At 42.4% G+C, this 15,768-nt stretch overlaps 2 protein-coding genes across 2 annotated transcripts in view; both read right to left on the bottom strand.

Annotated features, from left to right (window-relative positions):
• Nucleotides 1–4,290: 4,290 nt before the first annotated feature.
• On the bottom strand, nucleotides 4,291–10,938 carry si:ch73-204p21.2 (uncharacterized). The gene is made up of 10 exons (XM_056373327.1): nucleotides 10,832–10,938; nucleotides 9,698–9,751; nucleotides 7,979–8,105; nucleotides 7,348–7,408; nucleotides 7,177–7,246; nucleotides 6,757–6,828; nucleotides 6,256–6,314; nucleotides 6,087–6,186; nucleotides 5,884–5,955; nucleotides 4,291–5,417 (listed from the first exon to the last, which is right to left on the bottom strand). The coding sequence occupies exons 3-10, from the start codon at nucleotides 8,098–8,100 to the stop codon at nucleotides 5,146–5,148; spliced, it is 828 nt and encodes a 275-aa protein (XP_056229302.1). The 5' UTR covers nucleotides 8,101–8,105; nucleotides 9,698–9,751; nucleotides 10,832–10,938; the 3' UTR covers nucleotides 4,291–5,145.
• Nucleotides 10,939–12,291: 1,353 nt separating this feature from the next.
• LOC130169492 (membrane progestin receptor beta-like) overlaps nucleotides 12,292–15,768 on the bottom strand; it is a 5,230-nt gene continuing 1,753 nt past the window's right edge. Inside the window, 6 exon segments of the mRNA XM_056376314.1 lie at nucleotides 12,292–13,412; nucleotides 14,106–14,321; nucleotides 14,402–14,558; nucleotides 14,790–14,878; nucleotides 15,004–15,225; nucleotides 15,227–15,306. Of these exon segments, the coding sequence (XP_056232289.1) occupies nucleotides 13,101–13,412; nucleotides 14,106–14,321; nucleotides 14,402–14,558; nucleotides 14,790–14,878; nucleotides 15,004–15,225; nucleotides 15,227–15,306 (1,076 nt within the window). The 3' untranslated portion in view covers nucleotides 12,292–13,100.

Here is a 15,768-nt window from a genome sequence, read left to right as displayed (position 1 = left end):
TCAGCTTCACAATAAAGATGAAAAACTGTTGAAAGTCGCGTTGTTTTCACTTTCTCCAGGTTTTAGTCGCAACTTTCATCTCCACACAGTTTGAATACTGTATGCAGTATTACTGCGTGTACTGCAGTACTGTGTGTAGTTGTGTTACTGTAGGTGCAATAACAGTGATAACAAAGAGCGGCCTGTGGGCGGAGATCAGCCGCTCACTGATTACATAACCGGCTCTGCCTCTCCCACCCCCTCCCTGTGTGTGTGTGCGTGTGTGTGTGTGTGTGTGTGTGTGTGTGTGTGTGTGTGGAGCCGCACGTAGCACACACGCACACCGACGCTTCACTCTCGTGAGCTACGTGCTGATACTGCTGAACGTGCTGCGACTAAAGGAGCAGTCCGCCATGTTTACAGTCAGAAACACAGTCTGACCCACAAGCAAGCAAGCAAGCAAACAAGCAAACAAACAAACAAACAAACAAACAAACAAACAAATAAACAAACAAACAAACAAACAAACAAACAAACAAACAAATAAACAAACTAACAAATTAGCTAACTAAGAAAAGAACACGTTTCTTGCTTTTACAGGAGAAAGAAACTGGAAACTAAAGTTCATCTTGTGTCACTTGATGTTTTATTATTTATGTTTTTATGTTAAATGACTCAAGTTTAAAATCCTCCCAGTCATTTATAAAGCCTATATACATATTTGTATTGTACATATTTATATTTTTCTATTTATTCTTTTTTTAAATAATATTCTTTCACATTTTTATTGTAAATATTTTTACCTTATTGTTAAATTTTTTGATTTTGTATTTGAGATATCTGACCTGCAGAACTTCCCTGTTTCATCTGTGTTTCTTTCTATTGGTATGAACCAAAAGACCAAAACAAATTCCTTGTATGTTGAAAACTTTCTGGTTCTGACTGAAACATTTAAACCCTCAGACTGTCACAAACTGAGCTCATCAGTCTGACTTACTTCAGTCCCCCTGTGATCACCCAGCATGCACCTCTGTTTGATCAGCTGATGATGACATCGCTGAGCGGCGATCAGGTGAGCTCATTGATTAACTCTCAACAGTCTGATTCTCTCCTGGTTCACTGCTCACTCAGTTTGGTTTCCATGGTGACGGCTGCAGCTGTGGAGGGATCCCAGTCTGGATCCACTGGCCAAAAGTAAACGGACACCTGTCTGAACTCTTTACCTCACCTTCGGTCGTCTTAAAGCTACAACAGGTTTGTATACCATAAAGCAGGGTTGATTATTGGTTAATTATCAGTGATCAGGACGATGTCTGTTGTTTTAAAGGGGCAGTCCACCAGTTTTACACATTAATTCTTGGTTCTACTGAAAACAGGTGGATGATGTCACCTGTATCTCTGCAGGAGGAAGTCACAGGTTGGTTTTAGAGACATCAGTCTGGGTCTCATGGACCAGGTGCAGGATCCAGTGTAGCCCAGCGGCGTTTGACCCACTGTAGATCCTGGAAGTCTCCACCTTCAGCCTGAAGCAGTAACAGTCACTGAGATGAAGTGCTGCAGGCGACAGACTCAGGACTTCATGAGAACCAGCAACACTCTGACATGTCATGACACCACTCATCCTGTGTGTGTGTGTGTGTGTGTGTGTGTGTGTGTCATATATCTGATAGTTCATGACATGACACAGTGTGAGAGTGGCCCAACCTCAGCTCTGACTCTTGCCTCAGATCCAAGGGCGTAGGTTTGCACATGGACACGTCCCTACCAATATCTGAGTGAACTCGTTCGCACTATGTTTGGAGTGTTTTTTTTTTATTTTACTGATGATCAATAAAATGAAGCTAGCGCTAACTGCTAAGCTAAAGTAGCTAGCATCTGAACAGCATGTAAACAACTGCTGAGTTAGAGAAAGCAGCAGAGAGCTGTGGGTGCTGGAGCAGAACTGCTCAGTTTAAATATACAGCAGGTAGTTAGTCACTGTGATGAAGAAAACAACATTAACTTGGCAGACACTTTTTGTTAGTTTAGTTTGGACTTTTCTCACTTCCTGTTTTATTTTGTAATTTGGTTTCCTTGTGTGTCAGTGTTTTTGCTTCCTGTCTTGGTCCTGTGTCTGTGGTGATTGCCTGCCCCGCCCTGATGTGTTTCACCTGTGTTCAATCACCCTCGCCTCCCTTGTCTATATAGTCTTTGTGCTCCTCTTTGTCTGTGTCAGATCTGTTGATCTCTGGGTTTGTCCTCGATCTGTTCATGTTACCTGTTCATGTTACCTGTTGTCATCCCCGATGGTTCCCTGTGCTTGTGATATAAGTTCTTTTGTTAAATAAACCTGTCTGCACTGTCTCCCATGTGTTGGCTGCATTTGGGTCCTACTTACCACTAACCCTGACGTAACTGTTGAGACAGAGCAGCAATAAACTCTACCGGTAACCGAAGCTCCAGAGACTGGCGAGGAGACGCTGCAGTGACGTCAGCACGTAAACGGTCACTAACTACCGTGACTGAAAAGACATTTTACTGCAGTAGAGGTAAAATCACTGTGTGAAAATGTTCTTAAATAAAAGTACAAAGTAAGTCAGTTAAAATGTCTCTATAAACGAGTTAAGTGACATTTTAAAACATGTTATATGGTGATAATAATAGTATATGATAAAAGTATTAAAGAGCATCTTTAAGCTCCCAGGTGTGTCAGTGCACAGGTGAGAACAGCAACCAATTCAGGCTCTTTGCAGCCTGTGCATACAGCTGACAATTACTGATATACACTCTGTTGGCAATTTATTCTGCTGGAGCAGCAGCTTCTAAAACAGATCGGCATGTACAGTTATTCATTTATTACTTTATAAAGTGGTTTTCACTGTATAATTGAACTTGCTTCCTCAGCTTAAGATGCTCAAAATGGAATTTTGTTAAAACAAGAAAATAATCCTGGGAACTAATTATTCTTTGTTGTACTGACTTGATTTATCTAAGAGTGATTTATCAGTTGCCTAAATTCTACTGAGTAAATGCAACTTTTCACTTAAGTCAAACAACTTATTTAAGCTGCCTTAAACAGAGCAAATTCATTTTAGATGCCATTTTTAAGTTGGAGCAACGTCATACAATGAAGTAAACACAACTAAACTTAAAGTCAACAAGTGAAGATAAAGTCAACAGAACTTAAAACTAAAAGTTATACTTACTTAGTTTTTTCAAGGCAAATGGTTTCCTAGATCCACTTGTCGCATTTTACAGTGTGTTAAACATTTGTATTTCTATTTCTATTTCTGTTATTTTGTTATTTCTTTCAAAAACTAGATGCAAATTGATTTGTAAAATCGATTATTGTTGCAGCTCTGTTTTCACTTCATGCTGTGCTCTAATTCCCTCATTAACACTCGTTACACAGAGCAGCTCTGTGGGATCTTGGTTCACACTGTAACATGAAAAGAAAAAGTCCGTCCTTTCTCTATAACAACAGTTTGTCTCCATGTCCCCTCTGACCTCTGACCTCAGCACGTTTGCCTGGAGCTGCAGTTTTTGGTGTGTGTGTGTGTGTGTGTGTGTGTGTGTGTGTGTGTGTGTGTGTGTGTGTGTGTGTGTGTGTATGTGTCTTGGCTGTCGTCGTCTCAGAATAAAAACACACTGTAAACGACTTTCTGACTGCTGATGGACGTGGTCGACGTGCACACTCACACTCATCCACCAAACCGCTGTGCTGAACCCTGACTCAGTTAGTCACAGCAGGATGTTACAGTACACACACACACACACACACACACACACACACACGCACACACACACACAGTTACATTGGGATGTCAGTGACTCAGCAGCTCTGACTCATCATGACTTTCTAAATGCTGGAACTTTTATCCTGATGTTTCAGACTGTAAATCATTTAAATTCACATTAACAGCATGAGTGAAGTGAACGTAGGTTAAATAGCTGCTTCAATGTCGTGTGATAAGTTTTGAAATTGTAAAACTAACTGAACTTGAGAAAATAAGCTCAATAAAAGCAAGATATTCAGTTGAATAGACACTTTCTCAGTTTAAAGAGTCAATTCCTGTTTGGACATGATGAACTTAAAGCTGCAGCTGATGAAGACAAAGAGTCGGTGCGAACATATGATGAAGTATTAGGGCCACATTGAGTCGTCTGAAATTTTGAGAATAAAATCGTAATTTTTTTTTGAAGTTGTAATTTTATGAGAAAAAGTCATAATATTTCAAGAATAAAGTTGTAATATGAGAATTAACAATGTTTTTTGAGAGAGAAAAAACACAGTTTTTAGGAATATATGAAGAAAATTGACTGAATCCAACGCCAACCTTCATTATATATTTTATTATCATGAAAAGCAACAAAAAATTTTACATTTGATAAAGACAAACAGCAGAAATGTAATTTAATCTCTCAGCAGTTCATTCATTCATCTCATCATTTCACCTTTAAAATGTTCTGAAGAGTCTGAAAATTAAAATTAAAACTTAAACATATTTATCGGAAGCGAACGAGAAAAGACGAGATGATTCAGCTAAACTCATCTTTGATGTGTCACAGAGAATCGACCAATCACGAGCCTGCAGACGTCAGAGTCATCACATGACATGTTGAAACCGTGGAGAAGAAACAGACGTGACAAACAGGACGACGGTGTCTCCATCCAGAGGTCACCAGAGGTCACTGATGCTCTGATGAGTCGTCACAATCCAGCTGATCCACATGTGAAAGGTTTGTCTGAGACTCCGCCCCGCTTCACCCCGTTACCGTAGCAACCACCAACACACCTCTGTGTGTTTTCACTCAAACATCAACGTATAATCAACAGACTTCCTGTTCCCCAACAACACTGTGTTCTGGACACGTAGGGATCAAATCAATCGATCAGTGATTGGAAAGTGATCAGCAGCTATTGATTATTATATACTGTTTATGGGCCTTAAAGCTTCAGTGTGTCTTTCTTTAAAGGGGCATTTCACCACTTTCACACATTAACATCCCCCTCCGCCTATAAAAACACTGTCCAGGTGCATTATGGGAAATGATGTTGTTTTCAAATGCAACAATAAGAAACTGGATGATTCTTCATGTTCAAATAAACTGGAATCAGCTTTTTCTGAATTTGTCTTTTTGTCCTTTAGCTGCCGTCCCTCCTTCTCTCCTCTGTCCTTTCATCCGTCATCCCTCCGTCTCCCTGTCAGGCAGCGGAGGTGAAGGCTCCTCCTCCACCACCTGTACCACCTCAGGTATACAGTCAGGGGGCGTGGCCTGTCTCCCCTTTCTGCTGACCTGAGCATAAACTGAATTCCTGCTTCTGTCGCCTAAATCCACCGAGTCTCCGCCTCCGGCCTCTTGATTGGTGGGTGGCGATGACCTGTGAGGATCGCCCTGCCCTCCTCCGATGGTGTGGTAGACGTGGTCGGAGTCTGGAGGGGTGGAGCTGCTCACATCTGTACAGAGACACAGTTTTAATTGAGAAGGTATTTTGAGTTTCTTTGTTTTTGTTTTGTGTCTCTTTTTTCTTTATTTTTTTCGTTGTTTGCTTTGATTTCTTTCAAAGTCATCACTCTCTCCGAGCTTCCTTTCCTTCACACCTTATGAAACAAGAACTTCCTGCTCTAACCAGCCGCTGTATTTTTATATATTACGTCACATAAAGAGAAAAACATCTTCACAGTTTCTCTGAGCAGAAAAAGATTTTTCAAAGTTCAGATCCTAAAATCTGAAGCAGCAAACTGTCACGTTCAACGAGCTGGAATCAAACGTTCGATATTTCTGGATGAAAAATGATTAAATTTGATCAGAATAATTCCAGATACATTTTCTGTCATTGGTAGTTTCTCCAGATAATTAGTTTCTCATTATTATTTCTCTATATGTCGTTGTTATTATTTCTACAGATGGATCATCAGTGACCTTGTTTCTGTGACGCCCTCAGGTGACTCCTCCACAGCACGACCTCCACCGACTTCTCTGAAGGACTCGACTCTGAACACACACACAGAGCAGAGGGAGTTATGCATCATGGGAAACGTAGTAATGGGATGTTTAATTAGCTTCAATGTTATGATTAAAATTATTTTAAATTAAAAACTACAGTTTACACATGATGTAACCACCTCCTCCTCCTGCTCCTCCTCCTCCTCTTCCTCCTGCTCCTCCTGCTCCTCTTCCTCCTGCTCCTCCTGCTCCTCTTCCTCCTCCTGCTCCTCCTCCTCCTCTTCCTCCTGCTCCTCCTCCTCCTTTTCCTCCTCCTGCTCCTCTTCCTCCTCCTGCTCCTCCTCCTCCAGCAGCATCAGAGTTTCCTCTTGTCTCCATCACTGCTGCACTGCCATTGGTCTGAACATCTGAGTACACACACACACACACACACACACACACACACACACACACACACACACACACACACCAAGAAGTTTAGCTCATTATTTTTGTTTGGCTTTTAATTGAGTCTTATTTATTTTTTAATATTATTTATTTATTTTATTTGTATTTATTTATATATGTTTAAGTGTTTACTGTTTGTTTGTATGAAAGTATGAGTATAAGTGCCAAACAAATATAGAAAATCCCTGGTCTCTGATTGGCTGCCATTTGAACATTTTAACTAACAATCCTAACGCTGTTTTCACTCAGAGCCCCAGGTGTGTTAACATGCAGGTAACCATGGCAACAGCACTGATGCTTCAGTTACCTGACTGATGAAACTAACCCTGGGTTGAGTGAGTAAAAACACACACACACACACACACACACACACACACACACTCTCAGTGTGTTTTCACAGACCTTGGTTGTTCTCTGGCGCCCCCAAGTGGCTCCTCCACGGAGTGAACGAGTTTCCCTCATGACGAGTAAACTCTGTACACACACACACACACACACACACCACACACACACACACACACACACACACACACACAGATTGAAAAGAGAGACAAAATTGATAAAAGAGATAAAAAATAAGAATTGTGTATTGTTTTGATAAAATGTAATTACATTTTTCAAAATAAGACGCATGGTCTGATTGACAGCTCTGAGCAGCAGGAAGTGAGACTGTGCTTCAGCTTTAGTTTTCCTGAACATCAGTTTGGTTCCGAGTGAAAACCAGTTTTTATTTCAGATCTCAGAGACTCGTCCGTGAAGTTTGTTCTTTTGTTTTCATTCACCTGTCTCTTTTCATCTTCATCTGTTCATACGCTCACTCACCTTTTTCATCGTTCTGGATCTCACTGATCATCGGATTCTCTCTCGCCTCCCTGGTGTCTTCCAGTTTCACCTTCAGGAAACGTCACATTGATTAATTCACTCTCAGGGTTTTTATATTTAATGAACAAAAAGCTCAGAGGAGTTTCATCTCAGAGGTCAAAGGTCTCTCACCACTCTGATCAGAGCTGAGGGGTTTTTGTCCGTCTCTGAATCTCGCAGCTCAAACGAACGTCTAGAAAACAAAAGAAAAAAGTTTAAATGTAATGACAACATCTATGAGTGAAATGTTTTCAGATGAGAAACACTGTAAATACTACAGTTCCCATGAGCTTCAGCTGAAGCTAGTCTGATGCTGGACTCAGCTGAGTCATGTAACTCTGGATTAGCAGTAACTTAAATGTCAAGAGATTTGCAATAAAGTTTTCTCACTTCTGGAGCAAGATCCAAAATCTCTGATGTCGCTTCATCTAAAACAATGAGGTATTTACTATAAACCTCTGTCATAAAACTATAAAACTTTTGCTTATGATAAAAAACTGCATTTTACTCTGGTGATATTTTCTATTTTTCCTCCTGTCAACAAACCTCACAAATATATCACACAAACAGGAAATAGTGCATTTGTTGGGGACTATTTTCATTGGCGGATTAATCCACATTCAGTGTGCTGCTCTGTGGCTCAGTGGAATCAGACACATCAGTGTTTGGATGATGATATTAATGAGATGTGTTGACAGTAGAACAGAAACTCAGCAGATTTGTCCTTTAAACTGAAGTGACGTAGAGACCAGAAGCAGCCGACCTGCCGCAGTTGCTGCAGAGAGCCATGAGGAAGATGGAGAGGAGGAGGAGGATGATGAGGAAACCCACGACCCCTGATGACAGGAACCAGGACGCCGTGACCTCGGCTCCAACTGCCGCCATGATCTCTAAGAGAGACAGAAACCAGAGCAGAGACTGTGAAGGAGTCGAAGAGGAGGACGTGAGTCATGTGACCTCTGTGCGTCCTCTCCGTCCGACTGTGTGGAGAAACGTGACACAACTCAAATTTACTGAAGGCACGACCCACTTCCTGCTCTGACACACCTGAGACCTGCGGCTTTCAGGTAACTAATTAATGTCTGTGGAATTTCTGGGCTGAGGTTCGACACCAGACAACATGAGACATAAACAGAATAAAGAACGGATGTAATAGAATCACAGAGACAGAGATAAAAGGTTGAAAAAAAAGTAAAATGGGAAATTTAAATGAATAAAACAGGAGAATATAAATTGAAGATGTGAATAAATATTTTAATTTAACGAGTCTAACTGTGGTTTAAAGCTCCTCCAGTGTAAAGGTCTGTGTCCATGTGTAGTGTGATTATAGATCAGCTCTAGCTTCTATATTAATACTGTGAAAGTATCAAAGCCTCAGTCCACAGAGAAATGCACACAGCCTGTATTCAGAAACTGAGCCTTAAAACCAGCCGTCAGGACTTCTGGAACTTTGTGATGTCACAACAAAGCAGTCACCAAGCCCCGCCCACCTGGACCCACCATCCAAACCTTGCAGGATTTGGTTTCTCTGAGTGTTTTTACCTGAAATCTGCAGTCTTTTTATTGGATCACTCAGAAATCAGTCAGCCAATCAGAAGAGAGGCTCAGAGCCTCCTCTCTTCTGATTGGCTCACCGACCTGTTGTTACTAGAGCTGCAGAGAGAAGCCTGAGAGAGGAGATGTGAAACTACACTGAGATGGTTTTTATATCTACACAGAAGAAGAAGAAAACATGGAGCTTTAAAACTGAGATTTGGAGCTGATCAGACATAGACTAAAGTTGCCTCTTTGATGTTTTCATGGCTGCAGCTGGTGCAGAACAGCTGGCCTGATACTTACAGCTGGAGCTGGACACAAACATGAGACAGTCAATGAAAATGTGCTGGCGGTTTTAGTTTCTGTCGACATGCAAATCCAGACTGAAGCTCAGATGGAGCTGCAGGATATTTACTCCAACACTGACACTGAAGACCTTATGGCTGTTTTATAAACTGTATTTGCATTTTACTGGTCTATACGGAAACCTAATGACGGCTACATGAGCTTTGGTTTTTCCTGGTCATTAACATGACTGATGGTGACATGAGGTCAAAGGTCGACCAATATGAGCTCGTTAAATCATGCTCATGTCTCTGCTGCAGCTAAACCTCATCCAGAATACAAAGTTCACCTTCTGTGAGCCGAAACAAACTTCAACGTTCCCGAACCTTCAGAGCAGAGGAAGATTCAGTAACTGGTGTATAAACAAAACACTGAGTAAACAAGAGGCTGTGTTTACTTTCTAACACCATAAAACAACACAATGTGTGGAAAGGTGAAGCGTTATGAAAAAGTGAAGAAAAGCTCTGAAAAAACAAGACAGAGACGAGTGAGCCTGATCAGAGAAACTCCACAGAGCTGTTGTTTACCTGTTGTTTAGATGTTTACCTGTTGTTTACCTGTTGTTTTTATGTAATTAAGATGTTGTTTAGCTGTTGTTTACCTTGTTCTTTCAGCTCTGTGAGAATCGAAGCACCTTCACCATCCTGTCTGACGCCTGTCGGACAAACAAAGAATTAATATTCATTCATTAAAATGTCATTTAAAGGAACAGTCCAGCATGTTGGGAACAACTGGAACAAGTGGCACGTGGTCAAGACTTTGTGGGTCTCCATAGAAACCGTGGAGCGGCCTTTACACTAAGGTTTCTATGCTGGTAGGTGGGTTTCTCTACCTTTACACAGAGCTAGTCCAGCTGGGTCCCCCTGTTTCCAGTGTGACACCCGAGACATTACACACACATCTGATAAAATCACTTTTCCTTTTGTGTGGAGTGTGTAGAGGAACACACTGAGAACTCAGATCTTAAGTAAAATAAAAACTACATTTTATAATGAAGTATCATCATCATAAAATATACTTAAAGTACCAAAAGTAAAAGAACTTATTATGGAGAATAATGTGTCTTATATGTTGAATTTTAATTATTGATGCATTAATGTGTTCATCACTTTGAAGTTGCAGAGCTAATATTAATTCCTTTATATACAGCTGGTTAGCTTTAGCAATAATAAAACATCACTACATAATTAGTTAATTACATTTTATATCAATAATCTGAATCTTCATAGTAACTTATAATCACAGTTTCAATCAAATGAATGTAGTAAAGTAGAAAATTATAAATGTGGTGGAGTAGATGAATCATGTGGCAGCCAATGGAAAACTGGAGTTAAGTTCCTGCTGTTAAACTGTGAGATGTCGTGTAGTATGAGTGTGTGACACACACTCATACAACACGACACGAGATATGAAACTTGATATAAAGTCATGCACACAATAAAACGTATTAAACTATAAATATTTTGTTTATATTAAAATATATTTCCATAATTTCCAAAATGTCTCCAGCAGAAATTCAAATGTTGTCATGTTATTTTCTGTTAATATTCCCAGTTTCATGTTATTATTTATAACTGTCTCTATTGACTTGTTTTTTGTTTGATATTTAAAATTAAAGTTAAAAACAGAAAGACACTGACTGACGACATCATCTAACAGAAAACTTAATAAAAGTATGATTGTTGTTAACAGCTGATGAACTAGTTGTTCATTAGAGTTAAAGTGCAGCTCGTACCTGTGTGCAGACAGCGCTGAGTTCAGGTTCACACTCTGTGGGGAGTTTTCCCTGCTGCAGGTTTACTCATTGACAGACTGAACAAACAGTGAGCCGCTCCGCTGTTTGAGCTGCTTAAAGCCACACACACACACACACACACACACACACACACACACACACACACACACACACACACACACACACACACACACACACACACACACACACACACAGACACACACACACACACACACACACACACACACACAGACACACACACACACACACAGACACACACACACACACACACACACACAGACACACACACACACACACACACACAGACACAAACACACACACACACACACACACACACAGACACACCCACACACACACACACACACACACACACAGACACACACACACACACACACACAGACACAGACACACACACACTGATGGACGACAGCTGAAGAGTCTGTCTTCACTTTTAAACTCAATAAAACATACATTTTCTGAGTTTTTTTCATGAGTTAAATTTAAATAAGAAGAGTCTTATTACCAGTGAGCTAACTCTCACTTGCTAGCTGGCTAGCTCGCTAGCTGGCTTGCTAACGAGGTTGCTAACAAGCTAATTCGCCTGAGTTGTAACCTTCTTTGTCAGGTTTTACATTCATTTTGACAAGTGTCTCTTACTACTACAATACCCATGATCCTCAGCTGCTGTTGCCATGGAGACGAAACCAATCAGATCAAGAATTTAAAAGTTAACTGATTTAAGCTGCAGATGATGTTTTCAGTTGTTTTCAGTCCATAAATACAGTTTGATTAATGACTGTTAAAGAGTCCTGTGGTTTCCTCTAGCGCCACCATCAGGACAGACTCCTCTGTGTTTAGAATGAATCAATCCTGTAATAACCCACGGAGGGAGTGTCGGTCGTCTCGTGGCCGTTCCTCTCACCACATGCAGCTGTGACTGATAAACATATTAAACCTGAGAGTGGAACATTATCTGCTGCTCCACCCAAACACTCCAACTGACACTTACCGCTTGACTGGCGGAGCGAGGCCGTTGGAGAACTGAGAGAGAGAGAGATAACAGCACTGTGCAGTTTGAGCAATAATATTAATTTCACTCTTCATGTCTGAATTACGTCGTGTTAACTTCAGTTTCCTGTCCAGGTGTTCGTTGATCTCTGCTGCTGCGATTTCTGCCTCCACCCAAATACAACTGTTTTTATTTTAAGAATTACAAAATAAAACATTATTATATGTTCATTTGATCCTGAAGGAACAATGTTTGACGTGTTTCTGACATTTATAAACTGAGAAACAATCGATTATTAAAGAAATTAACTGTCACGTGTTGATGATGAAAATAAGAGTTGGTTGCAGCTGTGCAGTTCTTCTCATCTGAGGTTGTTTTTTTTAAGTAATTACCTTAGACAGAAAAAAATGGAGGCACGGAGACGAAAAAACAAATTTATATCAATTAAAACTAAAACAACGGTTTTAAAACTAGAGTCCCTCTACAGAAGCAGGACCACAGTGGAGGATGCAGGAGCCAATACATTCATTGACTAATTATGACACAATTTAACTCGAATGTGATGACATTTTATATCCAAAAGGTCAAAGGTCAACTTCCCTGTGACATCATAATGTTCAGTAGAAACACTTCTGGCCATTATTCAACACTGTAACTCATGAAGAAGAGACTGTGACCGTGTTTCCTGAGGCATTAAACCACGAGGAGGGAATCCTAGTTTGTGTTGAGCTCATTTCCTCACTTGCTCCAAAGATGGACGCTTGTTGTTGTTGTTGTTGTTGTTGTTGTTGTTGTTGCAAACCAGTTCATTTGAAATGTTGTTTAGGCTTTTATGTTGCATGACTGTGACACTGATGAAGGCTGAAAACATTCTGCTGATTAGTGAAGATAACATGTTGGAAACACATTGTCGCTTTGCCAGGTTAAAATGTCGTCCTGAACAACTTTCCACAAAAGTTTCCAAAAAGTGATTTGAAAAACAGAAAAATATGCACAATATTATTCTAGTTTAGACAAAAAGGTAAAAACAAAAAAAACAGAAACCAGAAAAACCAGAAGAACATTATAATAATCTTCTTCCCAGAGGAGCAGACGTCTACAAACACACTCCTGTTTGCTCAGAGAAGCCTTTTAATCCAAAGTAAATCCCTCAGGAGTTTTAGCATGAAGTCACACCTCCTCCTCCTCCTCCTCCTCTTCCTCCTCTTCCTGCTCCTCCTTCTTCTTCTTCTTCTTCTTCTATCTCTGCTCTTTCATCAGCTGAGTCTGAGCCCTCCTCCTCATGGCAAGCGCCGTGATGGTGCAGCAGAGCGTCAGGCAGGGGAAGGAGGCGCAGGCCAGCAGGAGGCGCTCCTCTCCAAACTCCCTGACCAGCGCCGGCCGCCGCCACAGGAAGTCCCGGAACAGCGCCTCCTGCTGGACGAGCGTGCAGAGGGACAACAGGATGTGGAAGAGCTGATGGCCGTGGCCCACGATGTCGTAGCGACCGGGGGCGAAGCGCTCGGGGACGGGGCAGGAGAAGAAGAAGGCCGACAGCAGGAACAGCACCACCTGGTGGAGGAGGGGCAGAAGTGGCAGTAGAAACAGGAAGTGACAGTTTCAGTTGATATGTTGAACCGATCAGTCACAGATCAACATGATGTTTGTGTGTTGTTGTGTTTGTGTCGACTGATCGATCATCGTCAGTGTTCCCGCTCTTTTTGCTCTGTGTTTGGTCTCATCAGCTGCTGAGGGAAACATCTGGGGCCGGCTGCACAAAACACCTTAAGTGTTCTCCTTGAATATAGGACTTGAGGTTTAATTTCTCCTGAGCTACTGGAGTTACTTCAGGGTGTTGCACAGAATCTCTTGAAAGGTTTCCTTCATTAAGGAAAAAAGTTAAAGCCTTTGCATCAATTTTACTCTACTGCATCGTTAAGGGTTTCTCCTGGCCGTGGAACATCCTCATCACCTTCCTGCGATGCGTTCACTATCTTCATTTAAACTGGGTCATGTTGCAGTTTAGACAGAGTCAGAAGTACCTTTAGTTTTTTACCTTACTTTGGTCTCTAAGGTGTTTTGTGCAACGGTTTACCTGATTTTAAGTGATTCCTTAAGTATAAGACTAAGAAAAGGAGAAAACCTTAAATACTCGCGAACATTTTAAGGAAACCTTAAGGATGAAACTTGAGTTGTTTTGTGCAACTGTTTTTACTTGAAGGAAAATCTTAACTGCAGGTGTTTTGCAGGCTCTTTAAACATCACCTGCAGGAAGTGCAGAGGCAGTGCAGTGCTGTTCGTCCAGCTGTAGGTGACGAGGCGATGGGCGACGGGACTGATGTCCAGCAGGTAGGCCACGCCCATCGGGACCACCTGGCAGAGCTTCCGGTGCAGCGGGTACGGACGGCGGAAATGAAGCTTCGCGTAGCAGCAGGTGGCACAAGAGAACCAGGCGAGGAGGGCGGCGGCCGGGAGGAAGATCTGAAATTACTAGCGTCATCAGTGCACCTGAATGCATCATGTCATGTTATTGAGGATGGATGTAAGACACACAAACAGACCTGTCCCAGCATGCTTTGCGTCCAGGCGGCGTCTGAGCTGTACAGGCACAGAGCCAGAGCACAGCCGTACTGGTAGACGGCCACGCCCACGTAGTCCAGGAAGAAGAGCGAGTAGTGCGCATGCTCCGAGTGGGACTGCAACAGGTGAGCTACAGCGCTGCAACATGCACAGTAATTAGAGCTGCACTAATCAATAATTTTCTATCAATAATAAAGCTTGATCTGCATCCTGGGAAATGTTGGAATCACCTGTTGGATCATTCGTTGTCCAGGAAACAAAGGACGCATTTTGAAGGAGCCTCTGAACTGCGACACAGCTGTGAGATTTCCCATGAGCCCTAGTCAGAGTCAGAGTCTGTTTTTTTTCTTAAAGACGTTGCGGACTCACCTGCAGCTCAGGTATGTGACGGCGGAGAAGACATAGAGGACGAGAGGCAGCGAGGACACGTCCAGAGAAAAGCCCTGACCTTCAGGACCCTGCAGCCGAAAACCCAGGATCCCCTGAGGAGGTCAGAGGTCAAACGGGTCAGATACATGACTTCCAAAAAAAAGGAGGTGAAACAAACAGGACCGGACGGTGACAGTACCCCCCCCTGCAGGACGGCGAACGCCATGAACCTCAGCAGGACGCAGACCGCGGCGAGCAGGTGACTCCACACATTCAGGGTCTCGTTGTGGATCTGGAACAGACTGAGGACGTAACTACGCCACGACAGGCCCACGGGCCGGTACCCCCCCAGGATGAACCGCTCCCGGAACAGAGGGGGGACGTCCACGTCACGGACCGTGGGGGGGAGGGAGGGGAGGAGGCGGTGCACCAAGGGGAGAAAGGTGAGGCACAGCGAGGGAGGGGCGAACGACACCCGAGGCATGATGAGAGAGGATCCTGATTTTAGCTTGTTGTTCTGTACGAAGGTGAAACAAGTGGGTTAGACAGGTGTGTGTTGATGGTTAGACAGGTGTGTGTTGATGGTTAGACAGGTGGGTTGATGGTAGACAGGTGTGTGTTGATGGTAGACAGGTGTGTGTTGATGGTAGACAGGTGTGTGTTGATGGTAAGACAGGCGTATGTTGATGGTAAGACAGGCGTGTGTTGATGGTAAGACAGGCGTATGTTGATGGTAAGACAGGTGTGGGTTGATGGTAGACAGGTGTGTGTTGATGGTAGACAGGTGTGTGTTGATGGTTAGAAAGAGGTGTGTTGATGGTTAGACAGGTGTGTGTTGATGGTTAGACAGGTGTGTGTTGATGGTAGACAGGTGTGTGTGTGGGGTTAGACAGGCAGGTAGAGGCGATGGATTGACATTGTAGAGTCGGGGTAAGACAGGTGTACAGGTGGTATGAAGTCACACAGGTGGTCAGACAGG

Source organism: Seriola aureovittata, chromosome 1 (genome assembly GCF_021018895.1).
Source record: "Seriola aureovittata isolate HTS-2021-v1 ecotype China chromosome 1, ASM2101889v1, whole genome shotgun sequence".
NCBI classification, from domain to species: domain Eukaryota; kingdom Metazoa; phylum Chordata; class Actinopteri; order Carangiformes; family Carangidae; genus Seriola; species Seriola aureovittata.
Note: the sequence above shows the minus strand (reverse complement) of the source record. Positions and strands in the feature narration are given on the sequence as shown.